Source organism: Sebastes umbrosus, chromosome 20 (assembly GCF_015220745.1).
Source record: "Sebastes umbrosus isolate fSebUmb1 chromosome 20, fSebUmb1.pri, whole genome shotgun sequence".
Taxonomy (NCBI): Eukaryota; Metazoa; Chordata; class Actinopteri; order Perciformes; family Sebastidae; genus Sebastes; species Sebastes umbrosus.
The window spans coordinates 25,433,385-25,457,711 of NC_051288.1; the positions used below are offsets into that span (position 1 = coordinate 25,433,385).

General features: G+C 42.1%; 1 protein-coding gene across 2 annotated transcripts; it reads right to left on the reverse strand.

Moving 5' to 3' along the window:
- Window positions 1-1,038: 1,038 nt before the first annotated feature.
- cep131 (centrosomal protein 131) lies at window positions 1,039-24,217 on the reverse strand. 2 transcript variants are annotated; one of them, XM_037754119.1, is made up of 30 exons: window positions 23,871-24,217; window positions 21,393-21,589; window positions 21,117-21,211; window positions 17,198-17,309; window positions 16,344-16,471; window positions 14,838-14,942; window positions 14,526-14,705; window positions 14,304-14,421; window positions 14,054-14,170; window positions 13,624-13,816; window positions 13,254-13,348; window positions 13,007-13,138; window positions 12,283-12,475; window positions 12,018-12,115; window positions 11,738-11,917; window positions 11,456-11,647; window positions 11,229-11,366; window positions 9,844-9,969; window positions 9,644-9,760; window positions 9,373-9,402; window positions 8,884-8,986; window positions 7,242-7,443; window positions 6,420-6,527; window positions 4,549-4,666; window positions 4,368-4,442; window positions 2,620-2,762; window positions 2,206-2,383; window positions 1,827-2,023; window positions 1,431-1,491; window positions 1,039-1,188 (listed from the first exon to the last, which is right to left on the reverse strand). In XM_037754119.1, exons 2-30 carry the CDS (start codon window positions 21,576-21,578, stop codon window positions 1,117-1,119), a joined length of 3,792 nt encoding a protein of 1,263 aa, XP_037610047.1. In that variant the 5' UTR covers window positions 21,579-21,589; window positions 23,871-24,217; the 3' UTR covers window positions 1,039-1,116. The 2 variants fall into 2 exon arrangements, with proteins under 2 accessions (XP_037610047.1, XP_037610048.1); XM_037754120.1 differs by lacking the exon at window positions 9,373-9,402.
- Between the last annotated feature and the right edge of the window lie 110 nt (window positions 24,218-24,327).

The following is a 24,327-nucleotide window of genomic DNA, read 5'->3' on the forward strand; positions in this document are numbered from 1 at the left end:
CAGAAATAAAACACATTTAGTTCATTTACTCGTATCAGCTGCGTGTTAACGATACGTAGTCGGACGACGGACGCTACAATCTGAAAGTGAAAGTGTCTGCTCCGTACGGAGTCTCAGCTCAGAGCAGCAGGAGTCAGATTTCACACACGGGACGAGAGAGAGAGAGTTGACAGACGAGAGAGAGAGTTGACAGACGAGACGATGGCGGAGGATTTGGTGTCGAAGCGTCTATTTGGCAATACTTCAGATTTAAACCCAAAGCTATCAGGGAACCATAACGTTAATGAGGCGCGGAGGACGGAGCGGCGCCGGGTGAAAACCTGCAGCCTCGGAGCGAAGGCTGGACCAGAGAGGCCAGACGCACCGCCACCCGACTGTAGATATCAAAGTAAACGCTCTACACATATTGAGCGTCATCTTTTCTTGTAAAACATCTGGTGTAAACGGTAACACCGGTGTTGTCACGAGTTTATTAACCTCACCGTCACATCCCTACTGTCCACTTGTGATGGGATCACTCAGGACTCATGTTAATGTCAGGTCTGAACACGGCCTCAGTTTCTAGGTTGTAAACGTCCTCCAGAAAGAGCAACCCCCCCCACCCCTCAAACACTTCCCACTGTACACCAGCACAGGCCTGGGCTGGTCTCAGAAACATCTGGAACAGTTCTCCGTGGCAGCTCTGTGGGGAACATGGAGGCATTCCTGCTCCGGGGGGAGGGAGGGAGGGAGGGAGAGAGGAGGAGGAGGAGGAGGAAGGTACAGTCACAAAACACTGCAGCAATCCTCCTCTGGAAAGAGAAGACGAATGGGACGTCCATCCGTAGTCTTTTCATCTGGTGCCACCTGGTCTGTGGCATTTAAATTAGGGAAGTTCCAACAAGACACGCTCCTTCATGTCCTTCAGGTGGGGGGGTCGGGGTCGGGGTGGGGGGTTATACAGTGAGGCCCAGAGCTTTTCCCCATGTTGTATTCTTCAAATGAGGTAGGACAAGGTGGTTCAGTCACTTGTTCAACCTTCTGCAGTTCCACAGGTTCAAGGGGGGGAGGGGGGTAGATGGTGGTGGTGGTGGTGGCGGGGGGGGGGCGTCCAGACGGATAAAGCCTTCCTGTCCGTCACTTCTCCAGCAGCTGCTTCCTCTGCTGTTCCCACAGGGCCTCCAGGTGATCCGCCCTCTTCAGGGCAGCCTATCAGAGCAGAGGACCACATTTATACATGCTGTCAAACTGAGTTTATTAATCATCTATCTGAGTTTATTAATCATCTCTGAGTTTATTAATCATCTCTGAGTTTATTAATCATCTATCTGAGTTTATTAATCATCTCTGAGTTTATTAATCATCTATCTGAGTTTATTAATCATATCTGAGTTTATTAATCATCTCTGAGTTTATTGATCCTGATCTGTCAGCTCCATCAGGCCTCTCACCTCGTGCTGTTTCCGCAGGTTATTGACAGTTTCTTCCTTCTTCAGGATGGCCGACTTCACTCTGGAAAATCACAGGAAACAGCCGTGTTAATTTGGCAGCTATTCTAAATTTAGTCTTCATCTTAAGACAACATGTTTATTAGCTTTAGTCACATTTTAATAATTTTTATCCTTCATAGTTTCAGTCGACGACAACTCAGAACGTTTTCATCCAGTAGTCGCCAAAAAGTCATTTGATTTTAATCTTTGTTGTGTTTAGTCATTAGATTATCCAGCAGACTCTTATAAAGCATTGTGGTTTTACTTAATTAAGTTATTTTTTCATGATTTAAAACAGTATAAATCTAACCATTACAGCCACTGTGTTGTTATCCTCCTCTGTCTCTTCCTCCTTACCGTTGGTGGACTTCCGCCAGCTCCTCTTCCTTCTCCCTGGTGACTCTCTCCACCTCCAGCCGCAGCCTCGCTCGAACTTCTGACACCTCCACCTTCATCCTGCGGTTGTCCTCCTCCGTCATCACCAGCCGGTCGGCGAACTCCTGCCGTACCACCTCTGCCAGGCTGCGACGCTCATCCACCAGCTTGTCCCTGGTCTGAAGAGACGAGTTCAAGTTCAAATGGAATCTAATACGACATGGTTGGTACCGATGGATTCTTTAGGATTTATAGTTTCATATGATGCCAGTATCTTCACTCTAGCTTTAAGACTGAGCCGAAATTAGTGGCGTTACAACTAATAGACAGCCCTAGTGTTTATAAATGCTTTGCTCCTTACCTGTGTGACGTCTTCAGTCTCCAGTTCTTTCTGTCGGAGCGCCGCCTGCAGTCTGATCAGCTCTCCCTGCGTCTCCATCTGCTGCTTCCTCATCTCTTGTTGTTTCTCCACGGCCGTCCTCTCGGAGCGATCCAGCTCGCCCAGCTCAGCCTCGTATTTCTCCCTCACGCGCTTCAACCTGACAACACAGTCAGTTGGTGTTGATTAGAACTTTTCTAGCATTTGGTGAAGCTGTCGGAGGGGAAGTGTGACACAACTAGGATTTGCAACATTTTTATTGGGACTCAAAAACTGATTTGTAACTATAGCAGTTTAAAGTGTCGGTGTAGACTGGGGGACACATTGTCATCATAGTGCTAAAGGAAAAACATCATCACACCTGTGATGTCACCACACACACACACACACACACACCTGTTGTCAGCTGCTCTCTCACACTCCTCTTTGTCCTTGCTGGTCTCCTCCTCCAGCGTCCAGATGGCGAGCTCGATCTCTTTGTCACGTTCTCGTCGCAGTCCCTCTTTGAGTTCGCGCTCCCGGCTCAGTAGCCACGCTTCCTGTGGAAACACACACACACACACACACACACACACACACATGATGTCTGTCCTGGCTGCTTTCTGATCTCATACATATGGAGGACGGAACCTGCTAAAATAAAAAAATAAATGAATAAATGACTGTCATTAAATTTAACGAAAATAATATTAAAAATAAATGTAGCCATTAATTTATTGAAAAAATGTGACATAAATTGTTAATTTCTTTAATTTGCGCCTTTATTTAATTATCTCTGTATTAATTCTCTTATTTATTTAATTATTTAATTTAATTTTCCTTTTTATTTTTTTATGTATTTATTTTTTTCAATTAATTTATTAACTTATTTATTTATTTTTGCATTTATTTTTTATTAAGTTTATTAAGTTTGGGGAAATAATTAAGGGTTGAAATACAACGGGAAAATCATGCAGAAATAAATAAATAAAAACCAAGTGAAAAATAAAAAAATAAAAAAATACATTTAAAGATTTATAAAAAATAAATACACAAATAAATAAAAGGGAATAAGACAAAGATAAATAAATTAAGAAGCGAATTAAAACAGAAATATCAATTTATGTCACATTTTATGAATTCATAATTGCTACATTTATTTTTAATATTATTTTTCCTACATTAAATGACATTTATTTACTTATTTATTTATTTATCGAGTCATTTATTTATTTATTAATTTATTTTGGATTTTGTCAGGTTCCGTCCTCCAAACATAGACACACATACCCATGCAGGTAAAATGTTAATATACCACACCAAGGCTCAGATAAATGTGTAATTTCTTCCTTATTGGTTAATTCTTTACTTATTAACGTCCTCACATTCCTGCATGTATCGCTGATGTGTTTTCCTAACTCTGACTCATTGACTCTGTTCTTCCTGAGGGTTTAATCCAAGTCACATTTAAGTAGAGCTGGAAAGCACAGCTCGCTCTCACTTTGCTGCACTCCAGAGAGCTGGAAACATGCCACCTGCCTCAGTCACTATATATATATAGATATATAGATATATAGATATAAATATCTATATATATATAACGGAAAAAGATCATTTTTAGCAGAAAAGCTTGTTCCCTGTTCTTCTTACACTGATAGGGAAGTTTCACATCTCGGGTGATCCAGATGCCTTCAGGGCCCTATGAGCCCAAGACTTAAAGGGGAACAACAGACGTTTTTAAAACACTGATATTATTCTGCCGTGATGGACTGAAAGCGACTACCTGACGCCAGTAAAACGTCCGCCTACAAAAGTAAAACAAAATGATTTCTATTCTATTGTCATATTTAATGTCTCTACCAAAATGGCCTGTGTTGAACAATAAAAATATTATAAATATGCATACTAATATAACTATTTATTTATTTATTAAACTATTTTGATTGGTACAGTGTGCAGGATTTAGTGGCATCTAGTGGTGTGGTTGCAGATTGCAACCAACTGACTACTCCTTTACTCAATCCTCCCTTTACAAGACTGCGGTAACGTGAGCCGCTGAGTGCAAAACCGTGGTAAAGCCTTTCGCCTCGCTCAGAGGCCATCCAAACCATAACAACAAAAGAAGCAGCAGGTGATACTCGATGAAGCACAGCATGTCAACAAACCTCTTTCTTCTTGTAGTTTCCTTCCCAGGTCTGCTTCTCGATGTCCAAACGTTCGTGTAACGCCTTCATCTCCACCTGGCCACGCAGACAACACTCAGTTTATTTTAGCTGATAACTTCACAGATGTGACAGACTTCCTGATGATGTCTGATTGTTATTCTGCACTGTTTCCACTCATCACCTGGTGTCTCCTCTCCTGCTCCTCTCTGGTCTTGTCCAGCTCCTCTCTGAGGGCTCGTCCAGCCAGAGAGCTGTTCTCCTCCAGCTGACGCCGCAGATCCTCCAGCTCAGCGCGCTGCCTGTGGGAACACAAACACGAGAACCACGATGATCTTCATATACATCATCTATAAACATACAGTTGATTCCCTCAGGATGTTCTGGGCAGCACCAAAGCTGCTATTAGAAAGGGATCCTACAGAGCCCGACATACATTTAGTCTTCTCTGTTTGCTATTTAGGAACCGGCAGTCAGCTCAGCATCATCAATGTGGGATGACATTTCATATTTCAAAATATGAAAAGCTGCTATTACTGGGGTTTATTACACAGCTTTGTTGAATACTCGATTCAGATTGGTCAATCATGGCGTTCTACGGTCTGTTATTTATGTATAACAGACTGTTGCTATGTATAACAGACTGTTGCTATGTATAACAGACCGTTGCTATGGGCGCAGTTCTGTTGTCGGACTCTGGCGGACCGTTTTTGTGTCAAATTAGTGATTTCTTAAATAAGTAGTCGTGTAATAAGGGCGATGTAAGACCCCTCCGCATCGCCCTGTCGGGTTTCATTTCACAACAATGACCCGCTAGCTGTACATTATCCCTCACATGTATAATGCATTGTGTTCCATAAACAGTATGCATCCAAATGCATACACACAAACGCACGAACAACATCATAACATTTCATTTTAGTTCACACTGCCTTGTGCTGTTCTTTTTACTTTAAATGGCATTTAATAGAGCTCATTTCAGTCCTCTATCTTCTAAAGGTCACTCTGTAATAGCATCTCTTTAGGGCATAATCTTTAAAGGCTACATGTGTTTTATGATCCCTGCAGGACTGTAGGTTAGTCTTTTCAAGCACAAACACTCTTGAACTTGGGAATGATCAGAATTTCTGTAGGATGGAGGGTTTAAAGAATAGTTCCTGTAGTCTGTAACAAACATCTCTAAAGGTCCTGACACACCAAGCCGACGGTCGGTGAGCGTCTGGCGGCCTAGTTTTTGCCCGTCTCTGAGTTTTTTCGGCCGATTCAGCATGTTGAATCGGCAGCGGAGCTCGTCGCTGAGAGAAATCACTCCGATTGGCTGTTCAGCTTAAACAAATCAGTGCAGGAGAAGAGAAACGGACGTGAGGAAAGCAAGCTAACACGTAACGTTAAGAAGACAAACACAGAAGGCTCTTCTCATTTTTCATCTTCATCTCATCTGATCGTTCCAACACACGGATATTTACACAGCGACATGAACATCTGGAATGAAGCTAAGTGGTGAGTGAGAGCGGTTTGAAAATGGTCGACAGACGCCGCTTTGTTTCCTGTACGTATCATAACAACAGCTTGTATATCCTCTGTCCTCGGCCTTCCTGTTTCCCTTTCTGAATGATGACTACAGACTAGCGCCGCCTGCTGGTGTGGAGAGTTATTTCCTCTCACGCAGGAGCAGAACGTCTGTGCTAGCTGGCGGTCGGCTGTAGTCTTTGCGGTGTGTTTGAGTGCAACTTTTTGGCCAAAACAAAGGCGATGTGAGGCGACGTAACTGGTGGCGTTCATCACTACTAGTTCTCTGATGTCCGGTTGGTGTGTCTGGGTCTTAAACTGAACACTGCTCCAGTGCAATGAAACTTCAAGGTTTCACCTCAACAGTGAGCCAGAACTACTGAAGGAGACTGGAACAGCCAGACAGCCAGAGAAACTTTCTGGAGACGACATAACAACGACCAACTACTGGAACATTCTGGGGATGTCTCTCGTGGGATAAACAACTCTGGTTTATGACTTCAGGTTTTCACAGTGGACAGAGACCAAGGTGACCTTTGACCTTACCTTGCAGCCAGCTGAGCCAGCCTCTCCTTCTCATCGGCCACCTCCTTGTAGAGACGCCTCCTCTGCTGCTGCAGGGACAGCTCCTCCTCCTGAAACTGCTTCTCATATCTGACACACACGGAAACAAAAACAAAAAAAAATCTGTTTTAACGCCACTAATTTCTTAAACACATTGAAGTTGTAGTGGCTCAGTTTTAAAGCTAGACTGAAGATACTGGTATCATATGAAACTAAAAGAACCTAATGAATCCATCGGTACCAACCATGTCATACTAGTTTGGCGTGAAGGAGGTTAAATAACGCTCCAAACTTACACTAAGTATTGATGAGGAAAAACTGTCATGTCCATTTTCAAAGGGGTCCCTTGACCTCTGACCTCCAGATATGTGAATGTAAATGGGTTCTATGGGTACCCACGAGTCTCCCCTTTACAGACATGCCCACTTTATGATAATCACATGCAGTTTGGGGCAAGTCATAGTCAAGTCAGCACACTGACACACTGACAGCTGTTGTTGTCTGTTGGGCTGCAGTTTGCCATGTTATGATTGGAGCATATTGTTTTATGCTAAATGCAGTACCTGTGAGGGTTTCTGGACAATATCTGTCATTGTTTTGTGTTGTTAATTGATTTACAATAATAAATATATACATATATTTGCATAAAGCAGCATATTTGCCCATAATTTCACAACTTTTAGGACAGACTCATCGGCTTTTTCAGTCCAAAAATGGCACCATTTAGCGGCTAAAGGCACCAGAGTCTCGTCTCTTTGCTTCTATACTCTTTGGTTGTGAGCACTGTTGATGTGACAGGCCTACCTCTGTTTGCCGAGCTCCCTCTCTCTCTGACACTGCTCGTCCTTCTCCCTCTCCAGCTGTAGTCGGAGCTCCTCACACTGGCGGACGTAGCGCTGTGCCGCCCGGTCGTCTGCCTGCAGCAGCTCCGCCTCGTGGAGCGTCCGCAGCTTCTTCAGCTCCTGTTTGTGCTTAGAAATCAGCTTCTGGATCTCTGGCTCCAGACCTGAGGGGGGAGGAGGAGGAGGAACAGTATACAGTTCATGTTCTGTGGCGGGTCGGAGCCTGCAGGATGTTTACGGCTCACTGGGTAACATTTACTTCAGGAAAAATGGGATGATTCATGTATCTTAATAATTCCAGATAGTCATGAGTCAGATTACTTAAAGGAAGGTTTATTTTAGGGCTTAATATCATTGAAAACAGAAGTTAATACACCTAAACAGTCACTAAGCAGAGAAATACAAACAAGGCTTCTCAAGCTCTGTGACTGTACAAACATCAGCAGTGGCTGACATCTGTCTGTGACCTTTCATGGACTGAACTCATCACAGGCAGGAAATAGTGGGAGAACATGGAAGAACACTTCTTCGTTCATGCTGCCCTTAAAGGATAACTACTATTTTATAACTAAAATAAATGTAGCCATTAATTAATTGATAAAATGTGACATAAATTGATATTTTTTTAGCTTCTTTATTTATTTATCTTTGTATTAATTCCCTTATTTATTTGATCTTCTGTTTAATTTCACCTTTTATTTATTTATGTATTGATTTTTAATTATTTTTAAATTTATTTATTTATTTTTATTCATTTATTTATGTTTGCATTTATTTTTTTATTTATTAATGAGTGACATCTGAGTGACAGTCCCCTCATTTGCATAATGAGGCAAAAATGCATAAAGAAAATGTAAAAACGAATGTTTAAAGAAAAGAATACAGAAATAAATAAGTTTGGGGAAATAAATAAGGGCTGAAATGAAAAGGGAAAATTATGCATAGATAAATAAACAAATAAATGCATAAATACATAAGTAATTAAATAAATAAATAAATACATTTAAAAATAAATATAAAATAAATAAAAAATAAATGCAAAGATAAATAGATATATTTTTTTTAATTAATAAAAATAATAATATAAATAAATAAAAGGAGGAAATATTGATGGGAGAAGTCATGAGGGAGAGCCCTGTAGACGGCAGCTGTAATATGGTGCTATCAGGGCAAGCTCAATTTACTTCTAGAAACTTAGAATTTATATTTTATAAAACAGAAAGGGGCAATAGTCTGGAAAATTACTCAAATCAAATTCCATACTTGTCCATACTGCGTAAGAACCCTGAATATCAGATCTAATGCAGCGTGCATCTTTGAGATTGATGGCAGAAGGTCAGAGACCTTACAGAGCCAATAGAGACTGAAAAGAAGCTGAAGACGTCACATTCCTGCTAAAGGATGCATGACACCGGCACAGTAGAGGCTTATCATGAAAATAAAAGTGTACCTGATGAGAGCGGACAGGAGAAGTTCCCCTCGAGCAAAGGAGAATTACTCAGCATTACATTACACACACTAGCTGATGTATGCCCTGATCTTAATGGAGCTTTAGTAAAGATGTTTTAATCTCACAGTTCCGCTCTGAGCGGAGGCTACGGTACCTTTCACAGTGATCTCTTTAATCTTCTTGGTTTTCTCGTCGATCCATTTCTCCCGGCGGATCTTCTCCGTGGCGCTCATTAGCTCCTTTAACTTCTTGATTTCCTGTGGAGGGGGGAGGGGGGGATTATAGCGGTGGTTTGGTGTCACAGTGAGAGTGACGGGGTATCGGTCTTATTTAAATCAAAGGAGGTGTTTCGTTCAGGTTTTAAACGGTGACGACAACAGTGATAAAATCAAGGGGCGTGCATGTTGCAAGATCAAGATAAGAGGAAGAGGAGAGTTCAAACAAACCCAATAACATAGATGATGACAGGTGAGTTTTATGTCTAAAGCTAGAGATAAATGAGGAAAGACGGAGGAGACTCACATGCAGACAGACTGTCCAACAGAGGTTGTGAGGGACAGACGAATGAAAGGAAAAAGGAATGGTAGAACGAGAGAGAGGTGATCGTGCCGAGGATGACCGGGTTAGAGGAGAAAAAAGTTACCTCGCACAAGGGACCCAGAATTTGCCACACCTAAAAGCCAGGAAAAAAAAAAGATAAACAGACAAAGAAAGAGAGGGAAGAAGAAGAAGAAGAAGAGAAAACAGAGAAAAGACAGTTAAACAAAAGCAGCACTGCAAGAAAGCAACACACGATCACACCAGATGCAAAGCAGAGAAGCAGAAGTTATTTGAGTGCTCATGCAAATTGTGAAATCTTCACGGGAACGTTAGATTATCATCCAGTTTTTCAGCTGGTTTGAGCATCTTCTCACCATTTCATGTTGCTCCTGCATTTGTGCAATCTTCTTGGTGTACTTCTGGTCCACCAGCTTCAGTTCTCCCACCACTCCTTCACAGCGCTCACTCAGAGACTTTTTATCGTTGATCAGCTGAAGAAAGACACAACAGATTGTAGACCGAGAGGGAGGACAGAAACACGATGCAGCTGGGATTAGATTATGTGTTCACCTACCTGATCGATGAACGTGAGGTGTCTCTGGATGGTGGCTTCATATTGTTCCTTCTGGAGCGTGAAGTTTCTGTTCAGCTCCTTCTCGGTCTCCTTCACATGTCTCACCGTGAGCTCCCTCTGCTGGGCCTGAAGGACCGGAGACGAGATAAAGAAGTTTAACATACCTGAGGTCTAGCTATTGGCATCTACAGTCCCTGTTCAACCACAGGAACGTTCCCCAGGAACTAGGAAACCCCCCTCATTCATTACATCCAACATGCATCTGTAAATAATACAGCTGTCAATCGATTAAAATAGTTAATCGTAATTATTCGCAAATGAATCACACATTTAATCTAAAATGTACCTTAAAGGGAGATTTGTCAAGTATTTAATACTCTTATCAACATGGGAGTGGACAAATATGCTGCTTTATGCTAAATGTATGTATATATTTATTATTGTAAATCAATTAACTCAAAGCAGTGACAAATATTTCGTTTGGAGCGTTATTTAACCTGACAAGCTAGTAAAATACAATTTCTGACTGTTTTTTTTTTTCAGACTTTTTTTTCGGATATTTTTAATAATTTTTCAGACTTTTTTCCAGATATTTATTTGACATTTTTCATACGTTTTTAAACTTTTCTCAGACTTTTTTCGGCCGCTTAAAAAAAAAATTTCGGACTATTTTTTTTTTTTTTTTAACATTTTTCAGACTTTTTTTTCGGATATTTTTTGGACATTTTTCAGACTTTTTTGGACATTTTTCAACATTTTTTGGACAAAATCCCTCATACATTCAAATATCTGGAGATCAGAGGTCAAGGGACCCCTTTGAAAATGGCCATGTCAGTTTTCCCTCCCCAAAATTTAGCATTAAGTTTGTAGCGTTATTTATCCTCCTTCGCAACATGCTAGTATGACATGGTTGGTACCGATGGATTCTTTAGGTGTTCTAGTTTCATATGATACCAGTATCTTCACTCTAGCTTTAAAACTGAGCCCACTAAAACCTGAAATTCGCAAGTTGCGTTAATGTGTTAAAGAAATAAACTAATTTGCATTAATGCGTTATTATCAAATTAACTGTGACAGCCCTAGAAAATACAATGCAGCAGTACATGTCGTCGCAGTGAGACAAAAACATGTTTTTTAGAGTAAACACACTGAACGTCAGGCTGCAGAGTGTGTTTACCGCTGTGACCTTGTCTCCTGTCATGTTACTTTTTCATACGTCTGCGGACTAGTTTTGCCGAATCTTCACAGGTCTTTAGACCGCAGAGGAAACGCAGTGGGCTGAAGGAACCTTTTAGTTCCAGGGACTCATTTCACCCGGCTTACGGCAGCTAGCAGGACCAAGAACATTAAAATGTGTTGTTGTAACGTGTGAGCATTTCCCCCACCAGTGCAGTCTGCAGCATGTTGACCGTGCGTTTCTTCTCCTCCAGGTCCAGCTTCATTCTCATCATGGAGCCGGTGATCTCGGCGGCGGCGGCAGACACCTGATCGACACCAACCAGCTCCTCCTCAGACAACACAGCCTGCAGACACACAGGATCCATTCAACTATTATTCAACACGCGTCTTCTTTTTTACATCTTGTTACTACTCAGGAAATGCAGACGCCGACCTCTCTGTGTGACCCCGAGGTAACGGAGCGCGGTCTCTCCTGTTCAGACTTCTCCATCTCGTCCAGGAAGCTCATGATGCTCTGCAGCTTGGCCTCGGAGAGCAGGGCGCCCCCATCTGGCAGCGCAGGGTGGTGACTCAGCTGGCCGTGACGCTCCAGGTTGTCCGTGGTCAGAGAGTTGGAGTCTACGTCCTGTAACGAGGCACGGTGGAGATGCAGGTTACAGTCTTTAAATCAACATAGTTACTTTCCACTCTGGCTGAAGATCAGCAGAAGTCTCACCTCGTCGATCCAGGCGTATTTCTCTTTGCTGTAGCACTTTGGCTCCGATAGCCTCTCTGGCTCCTCCTCTAACAGCTTCAGGGTGTCCAGCAGCTCGTTGAGGGTAGTTTTAGACGGAGCCCTGCTGGACAACGCTCCCTGCTGCTGGTCCTCCATGCTCACCGACCTCTGCAGGATCTCCTGCAGCACCGGCACAACAAACATGCTCAGAACGGGACCAGATAAAAGAACTGCTTTAGCATTTTGCATTGGCAGATGCTGGAAGTTTTTAATTATTTACCTGGGAACACTGGGAACCTCTGCAGTTGGACAACGCTGGGGAAACAGCTCTGAAGCTGGAGAGCTCACCGATCTCAGCCACAACGTTCAAATTGGAGTCTGTGGAAACATTTAATCACTACAGTTGAGTGTTGTACTCAAGACCATGTTAACTGAGACCAAGTCATGACCAGGACCAATGCAGGGCGATGTGGAAGATGCAAACCACTCCTCAAATTGATCTGAACTACTGTCAGGATATAGTGACCGACTGCTTTTAGGCTCACCTGTGTTCTTAGCTTTCACGTCTGTGGGCGACATCGGGCTGTTGTTGCTCGGTGAAGCTGGACTTTTGTTGGTGGGAGAAATCTTGGGCGGCTTCTTGCGTCCGACCACACCAGTCTGCCTCAGGCTTTCCAGCTGCACCTCAGCTACATGATGAACCTCTGCAACCCGCTGGGCTCTTTTCTGCTGCAGCTCCTGTAACACACCACCAGAGGGAGACACGGGACAATCAATGACAGATATTGTGCAGAAACCCTCACAGGTACTGCATTTAGCATAAAACAATATGCTCCAATCATAACATGGCAAACTGCAGCCCAACAGGCAACAACAGCTGTCAGTGTGTCAGTGTGCTGACTTGACTATGACTTGACCCCAAACTGCATGTGATTATCATAAAGTGGGCATGTCTGTAAAGGGGAGACTCGTGGGTACCCATAGAACCCATTTACATTCACATATCTGGAGGTCAGAGGTCAAGGGACCCCTTTGAAAATGGCCATAAATTTGGAGCGTTATTTAACCTCCTTTGCTACAAGCTAGTATGACATGGTTGGTACCAATGGATTCTTAGGATTTTCTTGTTTCATATGATACCAGTATCTTCACTCTAGCTTTAAAACTGAGCCACTACGAGCTAAAAATCATAGGTAGGTAGGTAGTGACAGCCTTACTTTAAAAACATTGTTTTAACCCAGAATTAGGGTTTACAAAAAAAGTACGTACCTCAGAAGTGTTCCCCTGGGAGGCAGCGAGGCGAGCCAGACGAGCTTTCTCTTTACGTATTGATTTCCTGTCGTTCAGCTGCTGCTGCTGCTGCTCCAGACAGATGTCTACCTCTGCTCGGTCCTCCTGATCCTACGAGGGAAACACAGAGAGGATGTGTTGAATATCAGGAGAAAGGGAGGGAGCGATAGAGAATGAAGGAGGAGGAGAGAGCTGAGCTGAGAAGGTACGTGAAGGAGTTATTTACCTGGGAGCACTGAGAGCCTCTGTGATTGGACAACGCTGGGGAAATGGCTCTGAAGCTCAGCTCAATTAAGTCAGCAGTAACATTCAAATTGGAGTCTGTGGAAACACGTAACCAATCAATACACTTATTACACGATCCTATTACAGTATGCATGTTCAAAATAGCAGTTCTTTGGCAACCACAAGAGGATATTAAGATGTTCTGGTGTTCAGTATGGCTTCTGCCGGCCAGTATGTTTAGTTTAGACGTAGAACTAGAAGGACAATAGACTTTATACTACTACTATTCCTACACCTTTTCAGAAAAAAAACTCCAATAAACCAGCAGCAGATGAATCTGAAGTTAGAGAGTAGAGAGCAGAGGAACGAACCTGTGTTCTTAGCTTTCACGTCTGTGGGCGACATCGGGCTGTTGTTGCTCGGTGAAGCTGGACTTTTGTTGGTGGGAGAAATCCTGGGCGGCTTCTTGCGTCCGACCACACCAGTCTGCCTCAGGCTTTCCAGCTGCACCTCAGCTACATGCTGAACCTCTGCAACCCGCTGGGCTCTTTTCTGCTGCAGCTCCTGCAACACACCACCAGGGGGAGACACGGGACAATGATGTAAACCCTCATAGTCCAGGGAACGCAGCCACAAGGACCAAACTAAAAGCCTGACTTTTAATCCCTTTAAGGACTAAAAGTCAGGCTATCTCAGTCTCTCCTGCATCCATTTTTCTTTTCAAAATATGTCTCTCACAAGTCTCCCAACTTTCTGTACGTGCAACACTAAAGCTGCCGGAGGTGAATCAGAGGTGGGCACCTGGATGGCAGCCAGACGGGCCAGACGAGCTTTCTCCTCACGGATCCGTTTCCTGTCTTCGTCCTTTTTCTGCTGCTGCTCCGGGCGACTGTCCTCCTCTGTTCTCTCCTCCCACTCCTGACAGGGAAAGACACAGAGAGTGTTGATGCAGTAGCAATGAGAGGAGGATGAGAGAGGGATAAAACCAGTTCAGGTCATGGAGAATAAAAGGTGAGGAGTACAGGCAGCCTGGGGACGGACGGACGGATACCTTTCTTTTACTGGCAAGGATGCGTTTGAGCGCTGCCTGGTTAGTGTGTCGCCTCTTGGCGTGGCGTCTGTACCAGCGCTGGATGGTGACTGCTGCCTGGTTCACCTGCTGAATAAACCTTCAGATACACAAAGGAGCCGCTATGAGTCACACAACAATAAACAGTAAACGCGCAATAGAAACACGGTAGAAACACGGTAGAAACAGCGTAGCGGGTCTGACCTCTCGGCCTCCTCCTCGGTGACCTCCCTCCTTCGAGACAGGACGGGGCTGCCGCGCTGGGCCGACGCCGGAGATCTGTTGTTTGACGTGGAGGAAGTCGAAGAGAAATTCTTCTGGGACTTTGTCAGGGAGCTGTTGTCTTGTGACACCTCGTCGTTTGCTGTGGCCTTCAGGATGTTGCTGAGAGAAAAAGATGATTGGAAACTCTGAACACTAACTGGCTGATAGCAAACATTTCTTTTCTTTGGATAAGCCCTATTAAAATCTCCAAACCCACGTCAGGCGAGCAGTTATGCTAATTTCAGGACCTACTTGAACGACGGCCTCTGGTTGGAGCTCTTAGGCGTGAGCGGTTTCTCAGAGTAGTTGTTGTGTAAGATGGTGGTGACAGAGTTCCCCACAGCTCCCTTGTTGCTCCTGCAAAAACAAGAAGACACAATAAAACTCTCCAGGAGACACTTCTGTCACGTGTTTACGTAAAATACTGAGAATGACACTTTTCTCACCTCACCCCCCCTTAAAGGGACAGTGTGTAGGATTTGGTGACATCTAGTGATGTGGTTGCAGATTGCATTACCCCTCCGCTGAGTCTGAGGTAACGTGAGCCGCCGAGTGCAAAACTGTGGTAACGCCGTTCCGGTCACTCAGGGGTCATCCTTACCATAATAACACTACTTTAGGAGCAACAGAAGTCAGACGGCGGCTGGCGGTACCACAGTTATGCACTCTGCGGCTCACGTTACCACAATCATACAAGCGTGTCGGAGAACTACGGTGGCCTTCAGGTAACGTAAAAACGTGAAAGGCTCTCTCTAGAGTCAGAGTTTGGTTAAACATGGAGGAGCAACATGGCAGACTCCGTGAAGAGGACCCGCTCCCTATGTAGATAACAACGGCTCATTCTAAGGTAATGAAAATACACTGATTCTTAGTTTCAGGTGATTATACACTGGAGAAAACATAGTTATGAATATTATATTTAGGGCTGTCAATTTATCAAAATATGTATTTGCGATTAATCGCTTGATTGTCCATAGTTAATCGCAATTAATGCAAATTAATCACATCTTTTATCTGTTCAAAATGTACCTTAAAGGGAGATTTGTCAAGTATTTAATCCTCTTATCAACATGGGAGTGGGCAAATATGCTGCTTTATGCAAATGTATGTATATATTTATTATTGGAAATCAATTAACAACACAAAACAATGACAGATATTGTCCAGAAACCCTCACAGGTACTGCATTTAGCATAAAACAATATGCTCCAATCATAACATGGCAAACTGCAGCCCAACAGGCAACAACAGCTGTCAGTGTGTCAGTGTGCTGACTTGACTATGACTTGCCCCAAACTGCATGTGATTATCATAAAGTGGGCATGTCTGTAAAGGGGAGACTCGTGGGTACCCATAGAACCAAGTTGCGTAAACGCGTTAAAGAAATTAGTGGCGTTAAATGAATTTGCATCAATGCTTTATTTTAGCGTTAACTTTGACAGCCCTGTCTATTTTCCATTTCTGCTAATAGATCCCCTGAAATGTTCCACACTGTTCCTTTAAGGCGTTACAGTAACTGATACTGTACATGCGTTGACACAAATTCTTACCATATTACAAACTCAGCCCACACACACAATGTTCATGGAAGAAAACGTGTCAGTGTGTGGGAGGAATTCCTGAAGGCCGTATCAGCTGCCACGATCAACAGGTAGGAAACATGAGAAGCAGCTAGAAAACCCAGAATGCAGCAGTGCAAGTACTCAGAGGCTCGTCCCTGCTCTACCTGGACTACTGTGTGTCAGAGACGCTGCCCACCTGTTGTTGGCAGTGAAGGTGGCAGCCAGAGCGATGCCAGGCTCTCTCTTCTTCAGGCCGGTGGGGGAGTCCACGCTGCCGGTGCTGCGGGAGCTCGAGTGCGGGTTGAAAGCTCTGGGCTGATCGTCCTTAAAGAAGAGGAACGTACACTTATTACACCCTGAACTACTGTCAAACCTGAAACCCTTGAAACTGATATCTTTTTAATGTTTGGAAAGGAGGAAACACTTAGTGACAACTGTAGTAAAACTCTTTAATTCTGATATTGGCTCTGCCTTTTAGCTACTTAGCCTAGATAATCATATGATGCTTATCATTTAGCTGGTAGGAATCACCAGAGGCCCCACGATACGATCGTATTATGATTTTAAGCATTTGCAAATTATGCAGTTTGTCAACAACTGTTTTATCTAATAAGATACAGTTTCCACTCTGTTCATCTCAGAGTTTTCATTCACATATCTGGAGGTCAGAGGTCAAGGGACCCCTTTGAAAATGGCCATGCCAGTTTTTCCTCGCCAAACTTTAGCGTAACTTTGGAGCACTATTTAACCTCCTTCCTGACAAGCTAACATGACATGGTTGGTACCAATACATTCCTTAGGTTTTCTTGTTTCATAAGATAGCACTATCTTCACTCTAGGTTTTAGACTGAGCCCGTTACAACCTCTGACAGACAGAATAGCTGCCGGGGTCAGTTTATATAATAAAAGGTCGATACTTGACGCCCGTGAATCGATACAATATTGTCACGCATACTACGCTGTATGGATTTAATCCTGCACCCCTGATGTATATTAAATCAAATGTGAAGACAAGTGAACACATGTCAGAGTGTGGTTGATGGTAAATACCAGGATGTTCCATGTGGTTCTGTCCGGTGAGGCTTTGCTGAGGCTGGCCAGTTTCTTGCGTCCATCTAAGCTGCTGTCGAACAGGGCCAGGTAGTCCTCGCTCTGGTCCTGACTAGAAAACACACACAAGCCAGCCACAGGTTATAGGCCCATTGTTTTATGAAGAACAATACTAGAGCTGCAACGATTAATCGATTAGTTGTCAACTATTAAGATTGTTGCATCGCTATATAAACAAGCTCTGAAAATAATCCATCAAAAACAAATGAAATGGCACCACTGTATAATTCTGAAAAAGTGTAAGTTGCTCAGTTTTATCAAGTTTTCTTTTATCAAATTGTTTTTTAAATATGTGAACAATCTCGCCCCAGCTGTACTTTGTCCATAAGTCACTAAAATGAATACCAATAGATAATAACCACTACTAGGGGATCAACATATGGTAACTGCAGAGCGGCACAGCGCTATAACGCCCTACCAACGAAAATAAAAAATACAACCTGACCTGAAAACGTTTCATGAAAAGGTGAAACTAAACTCGTCAAAAATTAGCGTAAGTTATTTAACCTCCTTCATGAGAAGCTAGTATTTTTCAGACTTTTTTGGGACTTTTTCAGACTTTTTTTCGGATATTTGTTCGGACATTTTCAGACAGTTTTCAGGCTTTTTTGGGACTTTTTTTGGAAATTTTAAAAAATTTTCGGATTTCTTTTTCTTTTTTTTTTTTTTTTTTACATTTTTCAGACTTAATTTGGACATTTTTCAGACTTTTTTTCTGATATTCTTTGGACATTTTTAAACATTTTTTGGACATTTTTCTGACTTTTTTTGGACACATTAACATATCTGGAGGTCAGAGGTCAAGGGACCCCTTTTAAAATGGCCATGACAGTTTTTCCTCACCAAAATTTGGCGCAACTTTTGAGCCTCTTTCTTGATAAGCTACCAATGGATTCTTTAGGTTTTCTAGTTTCATATGATACCAGTATCTTCACTCTAGCTTTAAAACTGAACCTACACAAACCTAAAAATCGCAAGTTGCATTAATGTGTTAAAGAAATGAGTGGCGTTAAAACTAATTTACTTATTATCATGTTAACTTTGACAGCACTAAAAATTACTTTTATTTTAAAACCTGAGAAAATTAAAGCCGAACTATTTGCATGGAGAGATGCCACTAGAGCGGTGTGACTCTTTAAAATGCTGACGTGGTAGCTTTGAGCTAAAAAAACAAATCTGAAATCTGTCCCTTTAAGAGGGGAAAAGCACATTCTGGGCTCAATTTTCATGCAACAAGAGCTTAGCAGCGCACAATAGACAATTAAACAACAAAGCAGGGACCTGGAGTCATAGCTTTTAGTGGCAGCTTTTGTGATTAAATGCTGTAATGACAGCTGCAGAAAATGGGACTCATCCCCTTCTCTTCTCCCCCCCGGCCCCGAGTACTGGAATCCAGTATGTAGCAGCTGACCGTCTGCTGGGGGGGAACTCCGCTGTGGATTCCATGTAAATGCGTGCATGCATATGCTGATCCCGATGTCGTTCATCCTTCAAATAGCTTCACACACACCAGCACCTCCATCGTGAGGCACAGATGTAGGGTGACCTCTCGTCTGGCCTGGCCTCCGCTGGTATCTGTGCCTGTGCGGTGCAGGGTGTCTGGGTAAGTATATAAATGAGCGTGTGTGTCTTCGGGGGGGTTGAAGCCAGCTGGCCCAATGAAAAGCAATCTGACAACACAATTGAGGCAGCACATTCCTCCACTTTTTGCTTCACAAGAGAGTGGTGCATGAAGGGGAGGAAGCAGTGGAGAGGTAGTGGGGTGGTGAGTGACCCGATGACAGCCTGACAGACTCAGAGACTTGGAGGGGGTACTGGTGGTATTTAGAAGGTCATCTTGTTGCTAAATAATAATTAATGTGCTGCTAAAGACGTGTAAATCCAGAGGACAGATGGTCATTTTGTATGATGTGTTTTGTTTTTTGTCTGATGGGTCTTACTTGTCTGTCTGTTTATGGTAACAGTATGTCTATTGTATGTGTACTTTTTCTCAAACTGAGCTGCCTATGGATGCAAAATGAATTTCAGTGCAAACTGACAGTAAAGTTGTATCGTATCGTATCGTATCGTATCGTATCGTATCGTATCGTATCATAAGCCACTCTGCTCTGCATCCTCAGAGGCAGAGAGGGGAGCGAGGTGGTGAGTGACCCGATGACAGCCCCGACAGACTCAGAGACTTGGAGGGGGTACTGGTGGTATTTAGAAGGTCTTTAAACGTAAAGCCCCTCTGCTCTGCATCCTCAGAGACAGAGAGCGGAGGGGGGGTGGCGGCAGCTGCCGGACAATAGATCCAGAGCGTGCACACACACACTTCTCCTTTCACTGGCTCCTGGTGGAGGGGGGGTAACCTGACCCCGAGGTCCGGGCCCTCCCCCTCTAACCTGGGACAAAGCAAGTCCCCTGCACCCCGCGACCCTAGCAACAGCCGCCCAGCTCTCCTCCACTCTTTATCATGCAGGAGTTGGCGCGCCACAACTCCCATTGTCCGAGCCACTGAAGCTTCAGGGCTGCCAGCTGTTGCTCACTGAAGAGAGGCAACTCTGGTTTAAAGAGCAGAGAGAGGGGGCTGAGCTGCAGGGACTGTTCCTGGAAACATGAGCGCTGCTTCAAGACTGTCTGACACTCCTTATCTGTTCTGTCATTTACAAAAACAGATCCTTCATATTTCAGACGTTCACATGTTACTGTAAAGCTCATTAGATGATCTAACTGAGAAGAAGAAGAAGACAAGCAAGTAAAAGAAGAAGAGCAAGGTCTGCCTGAGGCTTTGCAGAGTTCATGTATCAGCACATGCTGTACTATAAGCAGTTTAGTGTGTCAATGTCAGCGATAAGGAATGAAGAAAACAGGTTTGTTCCAGAGAAATAAGAGAGGACACCGATTCTCACTGGTCTACATGTAAATGTGTTACGAGTAGGGATGCAGCGATACCGGATCGGATATCCGTGACAATGGGGCCGATCTATTCAATTCAGCTCTATGTTTATATACGATATACTAGGGCTGTCAAGGTTAATGCAGATTTGTTTTTACACCAGTATTTTCTTTAACGCATTAACGCAACTTGAGATTTTTAGGTTGTAGCGGGCTCAGTTTTAAAGCTAGAGTGAAGATACTGGCATCATATGAAACTAAAAAACCTAATGAATCCATTGGTACCAATCATGTCATAGTTTGGCGCGAACGAGGTTAAATAACGCTCCAAACTTACGCTAAATTTTGGCGAGGAAAAACTGTCATGTCCATTTTCAAAGGGGTCCCTTGACCTCTGACCTCCAGATGTGTGAATGTAAATGGGTTCTATGGGTACCCACGAGTCTCCCCTTTACAGACATGCCCACTTTATGATAATCACATGCAGTTTGGGGCAAGTCATAGTCAAGTCAGCACACTGACACACTGACAGCTGTTGTTGCCTGTTGGGCTGCAGTTTGCCATGTTATGATCTGAGCATATTGTTTTATGCTAAATGCAGTACCTGTGAGGGTTTCTGGACAATATCTGTCATTGTTTTGTGTTGTTAATTGATTTACAATAATAAATATATACATACATTTGCATAAAGCAGCATATTTGTCCACTCCCATGTTGATAAGAGGATTAAATACTTGACAGATCTCCCTTTAAGGTACATTTTAAACAGATAAAAGATGTGCGATTAATTTGCAATATACATTATAGACTTGAATTGTAATTATAATGTAATAACAACTTTTGTCACATTTTGTTTTACAAAGTTAGGAAACCAACGTTAAAGTCCAGCCTGATGTTGCCTCACACATAAATTAATGATGCATCCCTCGTTACAAGCATAAATCGTTCCAGTGTTATTACATCAGCAGGTGTGTGTTTGTACCTTAAACTGATGTTGGCCTGCTGATTAACCTGAGTGGTGCTGTTGGACCTCCTGAGGTTCTTGATGGAGCGGGAGCTACCAAAGGTGGCATCACTCTGTGGATTTAAAAGGTTTGTTAATGAATTATAACATCTGTTTGCAAACATTACACACTTGGTGTTATGGAGGAGACAAGCAACCTAGAAGATTTGCTCTCTCCTGCATCTTGATTAGATTATGTTATAACTGGTAAACAACCAGCAGCTCCAGCACATATGGCAGCTCACAGTTACTCACCAGGGTGTTGCGTTTTCCTCTGCTGTCGCTCGCCACAGACACCGACACAGACCGAGAGAAGTACTTCCCAGGCGATGCACTGCTGGGTCTTTTGGACATGGAGAGCTGGGAGCCTGACAAGCTGAGGTCCAAGGCATCTCCTGAGACACCTGTCGGGATGGAAGAAGGGCTGCGTGTTGTATGCATCCTCTGGAAACCTGAAATAGAGGAAAACAGTATATATAAGACACAATAGGCCACACATGCAACACAGCAACAGAGGAAGTAACAGCCACTTTCCCCTGGACTGTTTGGTCTCCCAGGGCAACAGACAACAAAACCACTCACTGTTTCTACCACAGCTGGGAGAGTCTGACTACTACTAACAGCACGCACAGTTGTTAGGTTCTGTTCTGTGCTTTAACAGCTAAATGTGCACCATGTTAGCTATGAACAAAGCTAGGTGAAATAGCCTAATGGTACCCTGACAGTAAGCTAGCTAATGGTAACAGCTCACAGTTACATCCTCAATCAGTTAGTGTGAGATCAAAACGGCTGTTTTTCAGATGAAGTCTTTCAATAGATTAGAATAGAATAGAATAGAATAGAAAGCTTTATTGTCACTATTGTATTAAATACAATGAGATTCACAGTTGACACTTCTGGTCAGTGCTTTAAAACAAATACTTGACAAGACTAAACGAGGCAGATAAAACATATAACAGGTAAAACACACACACAGTTATGTGCAATATCACTGTTCATTGTGTGCAATATTAATGTCCAATATTACTGTTCATTGTGTGCAATATTAATGTCCAATATTACTGTTCATTGTGTGCAATATTAACGTCCAACATGTGCAATATTACTGTTCATTGTGTGCAATATTAATGTCCAATATTACTGTTCATTGTGTGCAATATTAACGTCCAACATGTGCAATATTACTGTTCATTGTGTGCAATATTAACGTCCAACATGTGCAATATTACTGTTCATTGTGTGCAATATTAACGTCCAACATGTGCAATATTACTGTTCATTGTGTGCAATATTAACGTCCAACATGTGCAATATTACTGTTCATTGTGTGCAATATTAACGTCCTAAATGTGCAATATTACTGTTCATTGTGTGCAATATTAATGTCCAATATTACTGTTCATTGTGTGCAATATTAATGTCCAATATTACTGTTCATTGTGTGCAATATTAATGTCCAATATTACGGTTCATTGTGTGCAATATTAACGTCCAACATGTGCAATATCACTGTTCATTGTGTGCAATATTAACGTCCTAAATGTGCAATATTACTGTTCATTGTGTGCAATATTAACGTCCAACATGTGCAATATTACTTATTTTTCTGTTTGTTAGCTTACTTTACCTTTTTTATTTTACTTATCTTATCTTATTTACTCATTTTACTAAATGTATCTTACTTATTTGTTACTCTATTAGGCACTGGTGCTAAAAATAGTACTATTTTATTTTATACACTTGTATTTTATACACAGAACTTGTTGTATTTTTTAGCAATATCTGGCACGAGAATTTCCTTCAGGATTAATAAAGTTCTATCTTATCTTATAAAGCAAATAAAACAGGTTAAGTAGATGTAATAAATAAATATAAACAAAAGTGTTACACTAGAGTTATAAAATATATAAATAGATGTAATGTAAACAGAGGTAGTTGCACTTGTAAAATAGGTAGAGTAGATGTAATAAATAAATAAATAAATATAAACAGAATTGTTACACTATATAAAATATAAAATAGATGTAATGTAAACAGAGGTAGTTGCACTTGTAAAATAGGTAAAGTAAATGTAATAAATAAATATAAACAGAAGTGTTACACTAGAAGTATAAAATATAAAATAGATGTAATGTAAACAGAGGTGATTGCACTTGTAAAATAGGTAGAGTAGATGTAATAAATAAAATGTAAACAAAGGTAGTTGCACATGAGGTGTATATTGCATCAAAGTATATATTGCACAGACATGTATTTCACATTCAGTGTATTAATATTGCACAGATTTATTGTGTTTCCTTCAGTATGTCCTGCAGCTGCCCTTATAAAGTACATACTACTGTTGCATGCAGTATGCACACAATTTGGGCATGCAACTTTATTATAACATTGTCCCAATTTGATGCAGTACATATACTACTTCATTTTCATTTAATTTTAAAAATGTGTTTTGAACATGTAGAATAAAAAAATAAAATAAAATAAAGAAAAAGAATGAATGTAAACAGAGGTAATTGCACTTGTAAAATAGGTAGAGTAGATGTAATAAATAACATATAAACAGAAGTGTTACACTATATAACATATAAAATAGATGTAATGTGAACAGAGGTAATTGCACTTGAGGTGTATATATATTGCATCAAGGATATATGTTGCACAGATAAATGTATTTAAAGTGTTTCTATCTGTAGTCTTTAACAGGTTTAAAGCAGGTTATTGTTGTCTACTTACTTCAACAGCTGGATGGATCCATAGCTGATCAGCTCCAGTTCAACAACAAGGTAGGCTGTATGATATAATAATGTAATATAATAATGATTAAGAGGGTTTAATTAACAACAACAATCCTCCTGATCAGTGAAAGTCCTCCGTTCACTCAGTGGAGACGAAAAACGCGTCACATCATCTCTGTGGTAACAACAACGCTAAGACCCGCCCCTCGACGGCTGTGATTGGTGGAGAGAGAACATTGTCTTTTTTAATCCGTGCATCTGATTGGCTGGACGGATCTGTCTGTCTAACGTGTTGTGGATTCAAAAAGGGGCGTGGCTCGAACAAACGGTTTGGTTGGCTTTGCAAAGATGCTGTGATGGGAGTTAGGGCTCTTTTTAGTGATCCAGATCATTTGGCTCAGCTCAACCAAGAAGAGCCGGTTCTTTCGGCTCCCAAACGGCTCTTCGTTTTACCA